This window comes from Anopheles bellator, chromosome 1, assembly GCF_943735745.2.
Source record: "Anopheles bellator chromosome 1, idAnoBellAS_SP24_06.2, whole genome shotgun sequence".
Classification (NCBI taxonomy): Eukaryota; Metazoa; Arthropoda; class Insecta; order Diptera; family Culicidae; genus Anopheles; species Anopheles bellator.
Window position 1 is genome coordinate 40,622,487 of NC_071285.1, and position 12,587 is coordinate 40,635,073.

A 12,587-nucleotide genomic window follows, 5' to 3' on the forward strand; every position below is an offset into this window, starting at 1 on the left:
GCCCCCATCAATCATGCTTCTTCGTAGCTAAGCCTGGTTCTAGACGCGGCCGGTTTAGAAACTTGTGAGCAAAACTTGGCGATGTCTTGTCTGCGCCATTTTGTGAGGCAAATCTGGCGGAACGCACTTTCAAACTTCAGCGGCATTTTCTGAGGTGCACTGCGAAGGGAATTTTAAATCCTTTGCGTTCAAGGATTGAAGGAACTGGCGAGTGAAGCCCGCCCGAAGGAAAACCGATCACAGCCGTCGTCCGATGCCGCCGTAAGTTATCCCGCGAAAAAAGTGGCTGTCAACAACACGCAATTACAACATTCCGGCCGATTTTAAGAGCGACTTCCTCGCTCCGTTGAGGTGCCTCGGTCTGACCTTCGGATAATCACTTAAACGGTCGGCCGCCGGTGTCTACGGTACACGAGGGCACTTGACACGGTTCCGAAAGGGGATCAAGATGATGGGGCACCGATTATTGCACCAGACCCAGACGCCGCTGCCGAGTGGCCCGCCTGTCAATGACAGAGAGTACGGGGCACTGGCATACGACATCCGTCGCGCCCCGTGGCCACGCTAATGGCCGCAAACGCAGCACCGTGAATCAGTTCCTGTTGCAGCATAAGTACACGCAGGCCGCCACATTCTGGCCGGGGAGATGGTAAACATGCCAAACATGTGGAGGTCACAGAAATATGATCGCGGATGGTTCGCCGAGCATCATTTCGAGGGACACCTTTGGCGCAGTGATACGCACGCACGCGGCCACGGTCAAAGCGTTTTGGAGTGTTTCGAGGAATGTTAATAACAACCGTAATGTGTCGTTAAATGGGGCGGGAAATATTTATCAACCGCGGGTACCGCGTGCGACAAAACAAAGGACAGGATTGCGACAATTGAAAGGGTTTTCATCGTACCGTGTGCCTTTGCTACATAATTGTTCATTAGCTCTTGATTCTTTGTATTCCGTCAATCAAATTAAACCCCTAGAGATGAGATTGGAGACAGAGAGTTGTTGAACACTGGGATAGGATTCGATATTACTTAAGATAATTTTGGGTGAGCAATTGAAATCGATAAGCGATGTTATGATAGCAGAGATGCTACTAACAATATCGAAAAAATGGACACATCGAGATCACATCAAGGGCTTGGGTTTTTTGCAGGAATAAGGATGTAACCAAACGAAAATATTGATCCCGTGAGATGCCTGTCGATGTGCCTGTGAACGTTTCGCGAACTGTCTCTCCATCAATCAGGATTAGCCAGAAGGGAAGTGAGGTCCTTGCGGGAAGCTTTCCGGAACAGGTTTTCTGGAAGCGTCACTCACACTTGAAGCTTTGAAGCGACGCTTTCGGCGCGTGTTAGTATTAGTGGTGTCTACGCAATTCGCCTATCGAAGTGTGAGTTTCGTTTATGTTCAAAAAAAAGCACGAATCTCGCTCTCTCTGTTGCTCCAGCAGCTCGGTGCGTGCCTCCGTTTCAGTCACTCATCGATGATGCGACTGCACGCACACACCCAAAGCCTCCAGCGAACGCTTCTCGCAAAAACGGGGCGGAGCTTACGGGCCGTTGCAGACCCGACGGACCAATCGGAGATCCGCGCACCACCACATCCAAGCTGGAGCGAAACACCACGGTACGAACACACGAACACTACCGAAGCCGTGTTCCGTTACCGTATGTTTGTGTAGTGCAGTTTAGTCTTGAACGCACTTTGTCCGTGGTTGGTTCGCGCAACGAGCGCGTGTGTTTCCGCCGCCGCCGTCGATCGTCATCATCATCGCCGACACATCCTTGGCTCGCGCCAATTGTTTGGGGCAACAATAATTATCGACGGCCGCTCCGGCTCGGTGATCCTCGCAGCAAGGATCGGTTAAAGATCGTGCGTGTTTGTGCGTGGGTGTGTGCGGGTTACACGGTGTGGAGCAGCAATTTTTGGTGGCCGCGTTTTGTTTAGAATACAAATGTATGCTATTGCGCAAAGTGAACCGCTCTAGTGGCTTTGGTTTTGGAGAACCCAGAACGAACGTGTGCGAAAGCGAGTCTATGTGTCTGTAATCTGAGCGTAATCGCAAATCGATCCTCACCGGCCCCGATCTTTTCAAACAACACTTTTGGATACTCTGAAGCCCTGAGCAACCCCCCAGCAGGACGCACACCCTCCCGGTGCACCAAATATCACAAAACAGCATCACTGGAGATCGGTGATCGGTCTCGAATCGGCAGCGCAAGTGTGAAGTGCCAGAAGTACCATCACACCCGCAAGAACCGGAAGAAGGATTTCGACCGAAGAAAGAAAGAGTATCGGAAAGTGTTCGTTCGTGCCGCCGTAACAAATCCTTCAAATAAAGTCCGTCGGGTAGCCCGTCCGAAGGACCGTGAAGAGAGGGAAAAAAGAAAGGACCCCCGACCGGCACCGGATCGAATCCAGATCGAACCCGCGGATCCTCGGTGCTTCATTGCTGTCCGTGGAGTGAGATCTCCTATGTTGGATCATCAAGTGCACCGCCTCGAGTGCCGATCGTGAAAAGTGAGCAAGTGGTGCGAAAGTAGTGTGGTGTCCTGTGTCCCTTTGGGCTGTCGCTTGCCGGCCGGAAGTCAAGGGCCGGAATCAAGTGTGACCCGAATATCCTTGTGATCCCAGTGTAGTTTATACGGTGTGCTCGGTGCAGTTTCGGTGTGCGACCCTTCGTGTGGTGGCAGCCGGCCAAGATAGAGAGTGAAATAGGTGACCACGCTTACAACAACGGCCTTACAATTCATTTCGATAAAGTGGCCTCCATCGGCGCCAACACGCTCAACTTTACGGACCTGGGGAGCCCTTACGAGGGCCCCCCAAGCACCCCCCAGTCCGGCATGGACGCGCCGGATGCGCCCCACACGCCAAAGTACATCGATGGCGGGGCGACGGCCACCGCGCCCGGCAAGTCGGCGTTCGTCGAGCTCCAGCAGCACGGGTTAGTGTACGTTCCGAGATAGGCCACCGATATCCTTTGTGTGTTTATTGTGCTTCGGGAAATCGAGTGTTACGAGGGGTCCCAATCCGCGAAAGGAATCGATGCAATCGTTCCCGAAACTCTCACTCTCTCAAGTGAAAATGATAAGTGCGATCGTTGACAGCGAATGCAATTGTTTTAAGCCAATCGTTGTTTCCGTAATTTTATTTTGGAGGGTTTTTGATCAATTTTTTAAACAAAAGTGCTTGTTGATGCGAACTCAGCTGAGGGTTTATCAAGAAGAAGTGGACAAGTTCATGCCAATGTGCGGAAATTCGTGAAGAAAGGAGAATGTTGCCAACATGTTATGGGTGATTTTAGTGGTTGATCCAGCTGTTGAAAAATTGGCCCCCCGGAATTATAAAAAGTGCCGATCAACTGCGAGGCAGTGAACAAAATGGAACGTCCCAAACGCATCACTTTCAAGCGTTGGTTATTGATTTCTTGGATTTTACAACATTGGCTCCCGATGGCCGAATATGGCTCTCGATCGCGTGGAATGTTTGCCTCGGCCAAGAACAGGGTGCGCATCCCGCTCCGCACGCTGTCCCGCCGGCAAAGGGAACCAAATGGCCAGATACAATATTAATATGTGTACCGTCCCATTACTATTTGCAGTGATAATTAACACAGTTAATGATAATGATTACCGACGTTGTCGGCACGCGCTTCGCGTCGGGGTCTGTGAGCCATCAAATGAGTCATAAAAGGAATCACATTAACCAGACAGTGAGCGAGAGGGAGAGTGCAACATAAACCATAACATCGGTCGGCGTGTGGAATGATCGATGGATGGATCGATTGGGTTTGATCTTGGCATTCCCTGGTCCCCCGGCGCAAATGTGTCGCAAAAAGTGGTCCTCGCTGCGGGGTGCCCATTTCCCAGCGGGCCCCCCGGAGAGTGTCCCGTGTTAAGGATTGCCGGCAGGCAGGATGCGGAGCCGATCGATCGGTGACCATTTCGCTAGTGGTGCCGTTTGCCTGTGCCTGTGCCTGTGTTTCGATGACGTTTTTGTCTCTTTAAACTGCCACTTTTTTACGACCTCCAATTTGAGACCGGTCCTCGGCCGGCCAGTAATGGCAGCGCAAGCGATCGTGGGCGCGCGCGAGCGCGTTCGTAGAGCTGAAAGCTAGTTTTACAATCATAAATCGGCCAACGAGCGAGCGAGGGGGCAGGGCAGGGGTTGGGGGTCGTAAAAAGCAACCCCCGGAGGCAGGAGGGCGCGCACTACGCCACACCACGGGGCAATGGTTTCGGTTCGCCTTCCTTGGGCTTGACGTTTGTTTGTTTTCCTTAACGAGAGCCTCTCCTTCGGCAGGAGCTAGGAGTTCCTGTGCTCGATGGGAGCAGTTCTTTTTCAGCTTCTTCTCTTGCCTCGGAGGGTACAGAGGTTTGTCAAGTTTTATGGCACATATGCGCGTGCCACTCATCGCACCCCGTTTGAAGTTCTTTCCTCGGCCCGGCCCATGCCAAGCATATCCGATGCCCCCGCAGGCCGGGCCCTTACTTTATTGCCATTGCTGCTAATTTGTCTTCACGTACACGGAGCCCGAGAAATCACTAGACACACACGAAACCGGCCCCACGAAACACCGGGATTGATTTAATGCCGTTCAATCAAGATTGGCGTTTCCAAAGCCCACGGACCTGGGCCCGTTTTATGGCCTCGGCTCGGTAACAATATTTTTACTACACCCTTTTACTCTGCCGGGGGCGACTAATTGCACGCAAATCGCACCCTGCCGGCGGGGTGGTGGGCTTAAAAAGAAGGTGATTTATGTGCTTACAATGAACTGTTAAAGACTCTCGTCGCTAAGCCTCTAAAACGGCGCGCGATTTACGATGCTCGCTCCAAGCGCTTTCGGAAGCTAAAAAGGGTAAACAACGAAATGGTTTTCCGTCGGATTTTACGACTTTGGCGGTGGCGAAATGGGGTGGCATTAAAAGCAGCAGCCGAAAGTATCATTCGGTAAACAGCGTGGAGAAATGGTTTAATTGTTTTTCGTTTGGTTTTGAAAAATTCCTTCGAAGAAATGCCACCGCATCCATGCTCGAGTTTCGTGGCAAGTAATAGACACGATAGACGCACCGAAGTCACTAAATTAATGAAAACTCGGCCCAAATAGGTGATTAATATTAGTAGAGAGACGTTTTTTCGATGAACCTTAATTTCGATACCCTTAATTTTTGTTTGATTATTTGAGGCATATGATTGTTTTATTTCATCCGATGCCGAACCCGAATATTATTACAATAACATTGGCACACCGAATGCTAATCGCATCCTAGTCCTAGTGCTACCGAGGATCGAAGGTCCTTCAAGAACACATGAATTGCATCGAAATGATATCGTTCTTATTTGTTTTTTTTTATATTTTATGTAAGTGAATCCCGAAATGCCCCACAATAATGAGGGCATTGGGGGTTGGGATCATTTTCTCAACTTGCCATCTCGAACCCCGTGGCCTGGGCCACTCCGACTTCGACTTCCGATCCGATCGGATCGGGCTGCAACCGCGACCGACTTTCCGGAGTCCGGAGTCGCAGACTTACTTTACGGCGTGGTTCGCGTCTAATGGCCACCGGAAAATTGACGGGTTCGGCTACCGAAATTGAATTACGGGCAAATTGTTTAATTCATCCGTCGAACCGACTCCTGGTCGACCCGGGTGGCCGGCACCCCCACCCATCGGTGGTTAATGTTTATGCTTTTGCACCCGATTTTAGCGTGCGTGCGCGCGCGCCCGCGCACTCGCGGGGTCCGCCTGCCGTTGCGAGTTGATGGACGCCATGCTGGAAAAATCTTCAACCCACTGAGTTTTCCTCCCCCACTGCGTCGGGCTCGTTTCCGGTATCGATGCTGTGAAATCGGTACCCTCGCACGGACGGACCGTCGAACGGGACCGATGCCGATGGCTTTCGAACCGTGCCCAATACCGTGTTTTGGGGTTTGCTTGTTTTTTTGTTTTCCCCCGCCAGTTTCGAGTGCCACGTGCATCTAATTACAGCCTTTCCTGGTTTGCGGTGTGGCAGGAAAAATTAGTTTACAATTTGGGCACACGGGTTTTGGGGCCAGACGTTCGGCGGACGATCGGCTTCCCGGTGAGGTGCGTTTACTTTTAGCGCTGCGCTCGGTACGCCGGTGAAAAGCAGGCCAGCTTCGGTAGGCTTCTGGCGGGGAGCGTTACAATATTGGGAATGTAATCGAGCGAAACTAATGTAACCGAACTGACCCTCCAATCCCGCACTCTAATGTCCTTTTTTCGTGTTCTCTTCCCGCAGGTACGGTGGCATCCGGAGTGGCTATCAGCACTTTGGCGCCCAGGGTGGCCAGGATTCGGGCTTCCCGAGTCCGCGCGGTGCCCTCGGCTACCCGTTTCCCCCGATGCACCAGAACTCCTACTCTGGGTATCATTTAGGCAGTTACGCACCACCCTGCGCTAGTCCACCAAAAGATGGTAAGTTTTTCCGCCCACAAGCAGCCCACAGTTCTGCCCACGTCCCCGGACCCACCACCAGCCCTGAGCCCCTCACCAGAGAGAGAAGAGGAGAGAGAGAGAGAGAGTTGCAAAGGACATTCCCGCGCCGCAAAGCCCGCCGGCGGAAGTCGCGAGCGTCGGCTGACAATCAATCAAATGTCCACCATCACGGCGCGGCCACGACCGACGGGGGGCGGAAGGTGGCCCCGGACGCACCCCCAAACCCCCCCGGGCACGACAACGTTCCGCCCGGCTGGGCTGCCCGGGAGGTCGAAGTTAGTTGGGTGGAACGTGCCCCGTGTTTTGCTTCGGTCCGCGAGCGCCACATACTTTTCGCTGATGTAAACCAAATCTACAGCACATTGTGCTTGTGTGGATGTGTGTATGTGCGACGGTGACATTGCCACAGTGAATGATTTTCCTTCGAATCGCGGGTCTTCGACCTGCGGACCCAAGCGAAGGGCAAGACAGTGGAAGGAACTTAAATGAGCATCGACGCGATGTCGCTGGCGCATTTTTGAAGAACTTTTTGGTACTGAAAATCGCGAGGAGAAGCGCGAAATATTGCCTGCCAGATCTTAATATGCTAATAGTTGACATGTTTTGAATGTTAAAAGACCGGCGGTCATTTTGAATTCACCAACAAAGCAAAGTAACACGGGTAGGATATTTGATCTAAGCAGGCTTTAATGAATTGTGTACGATTTATTGACGTAAGTGAGATTGAGAGACGGACGAGTTGCAGTCCATCTAAGGAAAATCGGCTGCAGACCACAGCATAGCAAAACTAAATAATTGTCGAAACATAAATGTAGTGCCATGAAAGGATCAAGCCACACTTTTCGCAAAATCTCTCGTTACTAGTTTTGGAAAAACATACGCGAGTGACCTGAAATGTTTTCGATGTGACAAAAGGTACGATCTCTGCAAACCGTCTACATAGTGCTGAGAAAAGTAGTGTTTTTTCTCTTTAAAATAATTATTTACCAACGGAATTGCCATTGGATGAAAGTCTCTGTTGTCCGATCGAAACTGTTGGATGAAGGATCAAAAAGAAGTCACTTCTGGTGATATGGTGAGTAAGGCGAATGGTTCAAGCGATTATTCGCGGTTTATCGCCATGGCAACCGTTGAGAAACATGATGGCAACTTGAGCAAACGCGACTGCCAACGCGCTCATGACAGCTTTCTTATGCCTTTATGATGATTGTGAATGAGACAATTTTTTTTAAATGTTCATAATCTCTACTATCTCCCAAATTTTATTCGGCTGTCCTCCTGCACCGTTTGGTGAACCTTGGCGATGTTTTCTCCGCTTGTTGAAGTTTTTGGAGGACCCGAAACAAATATTTTCACAGTAGTGAATGATGGTAAGGAGTCCCCCATACACAGAGACCTACTCATCTTTTTTGGCGTAGCCGTATTGCCTTTCATAAACAAATAATTAGTTACTTGTTACCCCAAAACTGTGCCTTCAAACTGGCTGATCTTTTGGGGAGTAACTGTCAGACGATTGACAACCAGACTCACCAGCTTTCATATGCTAGTGCTGCCATCTTCACGTTGATGTCGGAAACATTTTACAACATCCTTGTACAAAAATAGTACCGTAGCAAAAACGGAAAACATTTGAACACAAACACATCAGACCGAACCACCACCTTCTTTTTTTTGGGGCGATCATCTCCCCCTTTTAGCGCCAGAGTGCGCGCCAGGTGTGCCCGGGCGCCGGTTGATGAAACCCGCATTCTCCTGGCGGCGGCGGCGGCTAATTAATTAGTCATATGAAATATGGCCAGATGCCCGCCGGAGGAAGACCGAAGCGCCGACCGATCCTGCGTCGGTAAAAACGGAAAAGGCGAGCGGGCGAATGGAAGCGAACGGTCGGCGCCACTCCAAGGGGACCCCAAATGGCAGGATTAATGCACCGAGGGGTTGCAAAAGAATGGTTGGTTTTTCGCCAAATCGGGACGACGTAAAAAAATCGCCATCACCACCGCCGGCTAATGGCACGGCCGGGCGAATGAATAAGTAAACAGCGCCGCCGCGTTGGCCGCCGCGTTGTTTGCCACAAAAAAGGAGCATATTTTGTAGCGAATTAACTATTTATTAAGTCCGATCAAAAATTAAACCGCCGTTTGATCTGCTCACTGGGCTGAAGGCGCCTTGGCGCCCAAGAGGAGGTTTGTGTTGTCCCTTTTTGTTCCGCGAACCCACCGCTTGGCTCGTGCCGCACGGGAAGGTGCAAATTAAATTAGAGAACCCGAACCCCGGGTCGGCCCCAGGATTCTGGTGAAATGTCCCGATCGATGGCGGGACACCCCGCGGATGGTCCCGATCGACTGAACCGGAAGAAAGCATAGCGGAGTGTGAGCGCACAAAAAATAAAGGGAAAAAATCCGCCCGAGGTCCCCACGAAAAGGACACGAAAAATGTTGGCAAAAAATTGCGCTCTGTGTGTGATGTGTGTCGCTCAACAAATCCGGGGCCGTCGGGCCACCCGCGGGCTCGTCAGGTCGACTCACGGCGGATACGGTTTCCGGTGCCGCGAACCCTTCGGAACGGGATCCCTGTTTCGGTTCGAGCTGGGTGGGCGGTACCGCCGTGTCTCTGGCCGGGTCCTGTGTTCCACACACATCCACACGCATCCCGAGAAAAGGGCTCTAAAAAAGCGAACGGAGCGAATGGCCCGCCTTTTTTGCTGCCTTCGTTGCCGTGCCGAGCCGCTGACGGAATGTGAATGCGTTCAGCTGGTGTCCTTTTTCGCCCTGTGGCCACCACTCGGGGATTCGGATTTACGCGGACGCGGTCTTTCTTTCATCAGCGTCCGCGTGCGTTTCCTGTACCTGGAGCCGGTTTCCGGTGTGCGATCCGGGACCCCAAACGGGACGTCGAGGGATGCGTCATGCCACCCGACGGAACAGAGGGGTTTTCTCATTTGAATAATAAACGTGCGACAAAGGCACCGTCAAAGGGTGACTCGTTGCCGCGACTCATCGCGTGGTCCTCGTCCTTGGTCCTTTGAGGCCCGCCATCGACGGACGGGGCCGTCGGTTTTCGAGTGCGCGCTGCAATGACGCAGCCGGAAGTGTGCTACAAAGTGCAGCGGCCATCGATAAGTGCAATTTTCTAGCCCCGAAGGCAGCAGTCAAGTCCTTTTGAAGGTGACGCGCGCTGTTTCGACTGATCAACGGCGTAGAGCGATGATACAGCAATTCAAATTGTGGCAAATGGCCGGCAAAGGAACCGCTAGGACACACCGATGTAGAGTTGATTGCGCGGCGAAAATTGCAAGTATCACAGCCAGCCAGCCAGCGTTTCTGTTAAAGAGTGTGTCCTGTGCAACATGGGCCGATACGGAACCGCCGATGAACCGACAATTTTGGGACCGGGAAGTTCGCGTTGTTTTGTTCGCGGGACAAACATTTAGTGAAAGACTTCACTTTCACTCGCCGGATGGAAATGTGTAAATATCCTTTTTGATAATGAAGAGACCAGTGACATCACATTGGAATTGAAGAGTCAGCATTCAACTGGGTGCACTTTCGACACTTCACAGCTCCGAGAGCGTGACTCTAGAGGAAGAGGCCCCCTGGGATGGGAGCTCTGTGGCCCCACGGGAGCTACCGTGGGGCCGTTCCTTTTACGTATATGTAGGGCACGGACGCCAAACGTGGACAAGGATTTCTTCGAAATTCGTGACTGATTTGGGCGCGCGCTGTTGGGTGACGTGTTTGGGAAGAAAGCCATAAAAGGCGTGCCGCGGGATCTTCATGAGCATATCTCACCCGTATGTTGTATGCGGCAGTTTTTTTTTCTTCACCCGTGTGATCTTGGAACTGTGATACAAGTGCAAGGTACGGTGTGGACAAAAATCGGTTCGATAATTTGGATTTTGATTTTCTCTTATTCATGTTGGCTTTAATGTCCAGAATTGGCTGGAATGTCAGATCTGCCCTACCATTAAAAGAAGTATTTTTTTTCTCTTAAAGAACTGTGAACGGAACGGAAAGAACTTAAACGGACGGACTGTGCCGTATTGTTTAATCCTATAGCTTAATTATATCGACATAAGTTAAACTTAAATCTAAGCTTCATGGAAGATGCTAGGGGCAGTGGCATTTCCTCCATCCCGAGTTGGCTCGATTTGTTAAAGAAGTATTGCGACTGCAAAATAAATATCAGAATTTTTAGTCACATCGACTGTTAAAGACATTTTATTAGCTTGGATTGAATGGGGAACTCTTTTATGTATGAATATATTTGGACGAACGAGACGAGTAACACTAATATGCTCAGCTCTTCATGCAATATTTATGCTTTAACTATGGGCGATAGTATACAATCTCGTCAATTAGTATATAAGCTTTTAATTATGTGGTTTATCCCTCGAATAATTTTCCAATGTCTTGGTTCTAATCTCCAAATATCACTGAACGCAAATCGCCGGGATCGGTTGTCGAAGCCGATGCTTTGACAATCGCAGATACCTTTTGTCGGGGTTGCTTCCCGGCTCACTGTGATCCCTTCGAGGAGGTTGGTTGACGTTGCGTCGAAACTCCACGGGAGGTGACCCGCAAAAAAGTGCAACCCCAAAAGAGGTGGCGCAATCCAAGCAACCGCCCAACAATGGGGGGAATTGGGCAACCCAGAAAGTTCACCCCGAAAAGTTGCGCTGATGCAAAAGATGGTTCCGAACAAAGTTCGCAGGAAAACTGCAACTCCGGGGCACCGGAGTTGAAGGTGGCCGCGAGGATCGTAAAAGGACGACGGTGGCGGCGGCGGCGGTGGCGATGAGGTGCGCATAATTTATGCCCAGCCCCGTACGGACCCACCCAAGGTTGGGCACCCGTTGCTCCTTGGGCCGTGTGTGATGCGCGTCATGCTTTTGGCAGCAGTCATTCACGCCACGCTGTCATGCTGAGATCCTGCTCGCTGAAGACAGAGAGAGAGAGAGAGAGCGAGTGAGTGAGGCGCAGTGTCCGCCGAAACGGGGTGTCTGCTCTGACGGATGGATGAGCGGCTGGAAGCATCGCCAGCATAAGAAAGCCGCGCAGACTTTGTAGATGGATGCGTCGTCGTCCTCGTTGTTTTTGCGTTGTTTCACATTTCGTTGCCTGCTTTAATCGTGGCCGTGATGTTTCGCTGTTTTTGGAGGGCCCCACACGCGACAATGGGTACGCAAATCGCGTGACGTTGGCTGGGAGCAAAATGCATAAACCGAGTCTCTCGAGTGAATCCCAATAAACCGTAGGTGACACATATCGCCCCAGAGGATGGGCGCTAGTTGCGGAAGCTTTGGAGCGAGTACCTCCATTCCGCAGCCAGTCGGAGCCGACTGGGCCAACATTATGCTGCGCGTTTCAACCTCCGGTAGCTCCGGCGGCCAAACGGCACACAGTAGCGCACAGCTGGCTGGCCAGGAGAGGACACCGAGCATGGGGGGGGGTGCGGAGATTGGGTGCACGCAACCCGCAACCACTGCGCATGCTGCGCCGGGCGATGAGTGCAGAAAGCATGCTGGGCACACATAAATTAACATTTTTGATTAAATACAGCAACGCAATTTATGCACGAAACACGGGCCCAAGGGCCCAGTGATGTTGCTGCTGGTGTTGTTCGCAATGCTTTGAGATTTATTTTCTCTCTCTCTCTCTCTCGAGTTCTCTGTCTCTCTCTCTCTCTCTGTCGATCGCTTGTTTGGGTGCCTTCCGATGGCCATTTTGCAACTTTCGATCGTTGTAGAAACGCAACGAGAAACTTAATCTGCCTTACTGGTTTGAGAGGTTTGTCTATAAAATTGCCAAACTGTTGTCTGAGCTGCGGCTGCGATTTTGTTTCTTCAAAATAAAGGAGGTTTTCTGGCAAATGGAAGCTACTTTCTCCTTCCGCGCCACGAGCATTGTTACATTGTTGCACCTACAATCTAGCGCAGTCCATAAAAGTTCCACAACACAATAAAAGGAAATCAATTTCAGAGAACACCGCCCCGTGGCTGAAAGGATTTTCTATCGGGAGTCCTGTCACCCTGCCGGGCCGGGAACGATGCAAATGAACTTTTTACCCTTTGGCTTGGACGCGTCTTGCGTGCCTTCGCGCGGGCTGATTCGGGGAGGACAT

The 12,587-nt window shown here is 51.2% G+C and overlaps 1 protein-coding gene across 1 annotated transcript in view; it reads left to right on the top strand.

Moving 5' to 3' along the window:
- Positions 1-2,834: 2,834 nt before the first annotated feature.
- Positions 2,835-12,587, top strand: part of LOC131206139 (homeotic protein distal-less) — a 46,488-nt gene continuing 36,735 nt past the window's right edge. Inside the window, exons 1-3 of the mRNA XM_058198565.1 lie at positions 2,835-2,948; positions 6,271-6,446; positions 12,470-12,484. Coding sequence (XP_058054548.1) covers positions 2,848-2,948; positions 6,271-6,446; positions 12,470-12,484 — 292 coding nt within the window. The 5' untranslated portion in view covers positions 2,835-2,847. The remainder of the gene's footprint in view (positions 2,949-6,270; positions 6,447-12,469; positions 12,485-12,587) is intronic.